At 35.9% G+C, this 5,970-nt stretch overlaps 1 protein-coding gene across 1 annotated transcript; it reads right to left on the minus strand.

Annotated features, from left to right (window-relative positions):
* Window positions 1–5,376: 5,376 nt before the first annotated feature.
* On the minus strand, window positions 5,377–5,970 carry LOC131858458 (G-type lectin S-receptor-like serine/threonine-protein kinase At4g03230). Its single transcript, XM_059211696.1, has one exon. The coding sequence runs from the start codon at window positions 5,968–5,970 to the stop codon at window positions 5,377–5,379; it is 594 nt and encodes a 197-aa protein (XP_059067679.1).

Genomic DNA, 5,970 nt, shown 5'->3' on the forward strand with positions numbered 1-5,970 from the left:
CCATTACCAAATATTGATGCTTTGTTACAAAAGGTTACTAGGCGTGAACTTTTATCCACGATGGATGTCTTTTCAAGATATAACCAAGTCAAGGTTAAAGAATCAAAACAATATAAGACACCGTTCACAAAGTCCTTAGGGAACATATGTTTATGTCAGGATGCCATTTTGATTAACCAATGTTGGAGCCACTTTTCAAAGGGCTATGTGTTGGCATTTGATCATTTGATCTTAACCAGTAATTGTTTGTTTGCTTGATGCAACCGGTACATGTTTGATTAGATTGTTGTATAATGACTATGTTGTATGTTGTCATTGATGGAAACTATGTTTTTACAGTCATCTAAGTCCTATAGGTCAACCGGAAAGGCTTAATCGGTAAGCAAAGATAATTTTATCAAAACCGGTAATTAGTACTTTAACTGGTAAAAGACAGACAATATTATATTCTGAAAACCGGTATAGGAAATATATGAAGAATGAGATGATGCGGTTTTATAACAACAATGAAGGTTGGTAGATGAAGTTATGTTTGTGACCGCATGTGTAGATTCGATCAGATGAATGAGATTTTATTGACAGAGCAAGTATTGTGACTGAGACTTAACCGGTAGTGATGAAAATCACTCAGATCAATAAAATGACACAAAATTGGATTTGTTATGTCAGTGACCGACATAACTAAAGCGTGCAATGTAAGATTGTCTAGATGAATTGACCTTAGAGAATTGTAACAAGGTTCTAGCTGACCTAATGATAATTTTAAATATGTGATGAGGTGTGAAGGGATATGAGTATGATCTTGAAAGTGTGAAAGATCATTAGCAAATTTTGTATTTCTGTTAGTGCGATGATCAGAGGAGTTGAGAGATGAAGTATATGTGATGTTGTAGTGTTATGAAGCAGATCTTATCAGACACTAAAGGTGTTATACTAAGATCATTTGTACTTGTTGTCTCCCTAACAGTTGCAACAAGAAAATCCTCTTCCAAGGTCACTCCTAACAGGGTGCAGTTGGATCCTAACAGGGTGCAGTTGGATCCTAACAGGTCTGATCATTAAATCCTCTAACCAGGTGACACATTAACTTGTGTTTGCAAATCCCAGTAACTTGGGTAGCTCCTAACAGGGTTGGTCCTCATAGGCATTTTTGTAAAGCTCTTAACCAAGCTTAGACACTTCTAACAGGGTGTGCCCCTAACCAGGTGTTGTAGACCTTAACCAATCAGATCTGTATACTATAGATAGTGGATCTTTGTGGGTACCAACTCCCACTATGTTTTTTCCCATTTGGTTTTTACATGTATAAACTCTTGTGTCATGTGGTTTATGCTTTATGTGGTGATTGCATACTTGGTGTTGTTTTATAAATGTCTATTAAGTTTTAAGTTGGTGAAATTGATAATCAAATTTGTATTGTTTTTACTTGCATTGATTCACCCCCCCCTCTTAGTGCCTTATAAGTTCATCACTATGGATGTGGCGTTTGGTGATCTAATAAATATAATCATGGTGGTGTATTAGGAAGATCTCACAACTAATTCAAATAAAGCAGAACATCATTATTGCCATTTGGAAAAAATATTCTTAAAAGTACTTGAGTTTGGAATTTCATTCAATCCAAAGAAGTGTCACTTTGTTGTTACAGAAGGAAGATTGGTAGGGAATATTGTATCTAAAGATGGAGTGAGGATTGATTTTGAAAGGGTAGCCACAATAGATAATATCTTTGTCCCAAAGACTACATGAAGTCAATACAATCTTTCTTTAGGCAGATTAACTTTGTCAAGAGGTGTATTTCGAACTTAGCAGAGATAGTTAAACCAATTGCTAAGATGTTGAAGAAGGGAGCAACATTGGATTGGATAGAAGAGGCACTAGATGCTTTAATAAGTATCAAAAAAGCCATTAAAGAAGCTCCAGTATTGAAATCTCCAAATTTTGACAAACCATTCCAAATATTTTCATTCACTTCTTTCCATACTATTATTGTTGTTATGCTAGAGAAAAATGATGAGGGATATGAGCAACCAATAGAATTTTTCAGTAAGTCACTCCAAAATGCAAAATTGATGTATGATATCAAAGAGAAGAAAGGTTATGCTCTAGTTAAATTTGTTAAAAAATTTAGGCCATATTTGGTAGGAGCAACAGTAGTTGCATATGTTCCAAATGCAGCAGTTAAAGATACCTTTACGTAATCAGAAGTAATAGGAAGGAGGTGCAGGTGGATAAGTCAAATTCAAGAGTTAAATATAATTGGTATCAAAATTACTAAACTTATCCAAGGAAAAATATTAGCAAGATTAATGGGTGAGTCAAACCTCAAAGTTGCTCAACTAACAAATGTTGAATGGGAGGATATCCTATGTAGCATTGAAGAGACATCCTAGTACACTAATATTGTCATCTTCCTGAAACATATGAAGTACTCAAAAGGATTGAATGACAACCAGAGAAGAACTTTAAAACTTCAAGTATCTAAGTATGTGCTGATAAACAAAGACTTATATTTGAAGAATATGGATGGGATATTGTTTTTATGTCTTGATGAAAGACAAGAAAAGAAAGTTTTAGAGGAAATACACGTAGATGTTTGTGGAGGGAATTTCTCATCTAAAACCACTACTCATAAAACATTGAGAGAAATTTATTACTGGTCTTGTGTATTTAATGATGCTTTCAAGTTTGTTAGGAGGTGTGAGGCATGCCAAAGATTTTTTGGAAAACTAAAATATCAGGGAACTCTACTGATGAGATCTATGCAAGCTGAAGTACCATTTCATCAATGGGGTTTAGATTTTATAGGAGAAATATCAAATAAATCTAGTGGAGGACATTGGTGGATCCTTGTAGCAACATATTACCTTACAAAATGGGTTGAGGCGATCCTAACTAAGCAAGCTACTAGAGAAGTGGTGATACAGTTTTTAATGGAGAACATCATAACCAGATTTGGAGTTCCTATTAGGATAATCACTAATAATTAAATGTGTTTCAAATCAGATGAATTCAAGTAATTCTATGAGGATTATGGTGTAACAATCTCTTATGCGTCACCGTATCATCCACAAGCAAATGGACGGGAAGAGTCTAGCAATAAGAACATTATGAAGATTATAAAAAGAATGTTGGGTAACAATAAGAGGTCTTGGGATTCAAAATTGAATCTAGCACTATGGGAAGATAGGATTATTGTTAAGAAAACTACTGGCAAATCTCCTTTTGAATTGGTGTATGGGGCTCAAGCTAGAATACCTTTAGAAAATTTCCTGCTAGTAAGAAAATTCATGCTAGGAGAAAACCTTGATTTCCCTGAACCAATAGAAGAGATGATGGAGTAATTGACAGAATTGGATGAGATGAGGCACGAAGCACAAAGAAAAAATGTCAAAAAACAACAGCAAGTGAAGTATTTGTGTGATAAAAGGACAACAAATAGAAAGTTTTGGGAAGGGGATTTGGTTCTCATGTAGAATGCAAGGAATTAAGACAAAGGAAAGAATGGAAATTTTGAGGCATTGTGGATTGGTCCATTTGTCATCACAAGCAAAGGTGGAGAAGATTCATACTTCTTACAAAATATGTTAGGAGAAAATCAGGAGCTTCCAGTGCATGGACAATTCTTGAAATACTTATTTTCTTAAAAAGAATATCTCTTTCCATGCAAAATAGATTAGGACTTTCCCTTTTTTCCCTTTTGGTTTGCACCCCAAAATTATTTTTTTTGGATTCTTGTAATGTCTAGCAGACATTCATCCCCAACTGGAATCATTGTTGGAGTGTAAAAATACATAAGTTAAAACAACAAATTTTATCATTCAAAAATTCTCGTGTCAATACAGACTTCACATCCCCTTTGTGTCTAAATTGTTATAGTTTAGTGTAATGTCCAAATTGTATTGACAAAGTCTTAATCAGGACAACTACAAATAACACATTAGACATGCAACAATAGACATTAAAAAATGAATGAGAATGATCACAATCTTATCAAACCCATCATGGAGACTCGTGTTCTATTTCTACTCTGTGATCAAACAATCAACATCATTACTCACTATCCAAACTAGACACGCGTAAGAATATCGCGAGATCATGGGGACTCAAAATCTCCGCCACATAGCCAATGTGGGATAAATGAACTAATCAAAAGGGCAAGTAAATTACTAAGGAAACATCAGGAGTATACCATGAGGCACGTGATCCTAAGAAAAGCCCGAAACACATAGACCACCTTGGGGTTGTTAATCTTTTCATTACAAGACAGGCGTGAAGGTACTAGTAGGGATCAAGTGACATCCAAGAAACGGGGTGAATGCTTGCCAGGCTGAGCATGACCACAGACATTCACCAAGGAGATTGAAGACTACAGATGAGCACTTATCAATTTTTTATTTAATATTTTATAAGTTCTTTTATGTTAACGTTTTAAACAAACTTTTAGTTTTGTAAAGCAATGTGACTTTCAAGGTGGCAGTTGGAAGGTTGTTTGCTCTCTATAAAGAGGACCACAACCACCTATGAATGAATGCAATTGAATGCTTTCGAAATCTATCATTTGCATTGAATAATCTCAAATAATAGTCTCCATTTGCATTGATAATCCCAATTCAAAATGTGTCATTATTTGAAATATTTGTTTGATTTCTAAGAAATGAGGCACCTATGAAATGAATGTTCTTCGAAACACTGTAACTACAAAAGGTAATTTTTATTAATAAGTTATTAGAAAGGAATTATTCTCTTTTCAATCATTATTTATTTTTATAAATGAACATTTCTTCTTTAAATTCAATGAACAAGGATATTTGAATAATAATTCAATTTTATTTATAATTTTTTTTTAAGTTGATATTACAGTTATAATGACATCGGATCTCTGATGTAAAGAATTGAAATAATTATTTTAAAATAAGAATAAAGTTTAGCAAATGTCCGGACCAGATTTGGCACGGCCCTCGAGGCCGATTGAAAGTATAAGCAGTGCAAGAGCAGTTTCTGAGGCAGGCTTTCTCGCAAACTTTCTTTGTGGGCGCAGGGTATGATGATGCGTAATCATTCGGCAACTTTGCGTTTGATTCGATGAATCCATCGGTGCAACCATTTTTGACGGAGCAATTTAAGGGGCTCTGGCGAACATAGCCACTGGACTACCACTCTCGCGAATCCCAGGAGTGTTTGACGCAGCTGCAGATTCCATATACGGCGTATTCATCTCTAGGCACAGACCAGAACATGTTCCACTTACAAAGCATGTCCACTGTCTCCGGAATTCGTTAGGATGACAAGTGAAAGTCCATTGATAACAAGTGAAAGTCCATTTATAACTGACATTGTAGAGGCCTTCCATTACCATTTCTGGAATGTCACTGATCAAGTTCGGCTTTTCCAATACTGCACAGAATTGTTCCATGTTAGAACCAATTGTTTGGCCCCTGATGGATCCATGTGAAAGGAGAAAAGCCCGGGAGCGGGATCCAATGAATTTTTCCTAGAGACTAGCTTTTGCTGTCCACCAAATCTCATCCCGGGCAACAAGGTATCTACAGGATTGTCGAAACTCTGCCACACAGTTTCTTGTTCATTATCATCGCTCAGCATTAAGAAATTATCAGAATCTAATAGCACAGCCCGACATGCCTTTCTGGATATGCTATTGCTGACTGACCAAATAGACGCGCCCTCTGCATCAAACAATCTCAGTTTACCTTGTCTTGACAGCTTCAAAATGCCAGACTTGTTTCTCGCGGGATTCTCCCTGTTAGCCACCCAAACAGTCGTCTTCTCTGCTATATTGGCATACCAAATTCCACTATACCAGTTATTGCCCCCATTTGGGCTGAAGAATCCAAATTCAAATGTGCCATTCTTTGAATTTAATGTTTGATTTCCAGCAAGTGAGGAACCCAAGGAAAGAGTATCTCCAGCCTGGACTGCAGCGCCATAACTCTTCAGATGAATAAACAT

This window comes from Cryptomeria japonica, chromosome 9 (genome assembly GCF_030272615.1).
Source record: "Cryptomeria japonica chromosome 9, Sugi_1.0, whole genome shotgun sequence".
Lineage (NCBI taxonomy): Eukaryota > Viridiplantae > Streptophyta > Pinopsida > Cupressales > Cupressaceae > Cryptomeria > Cryptomeria japonica.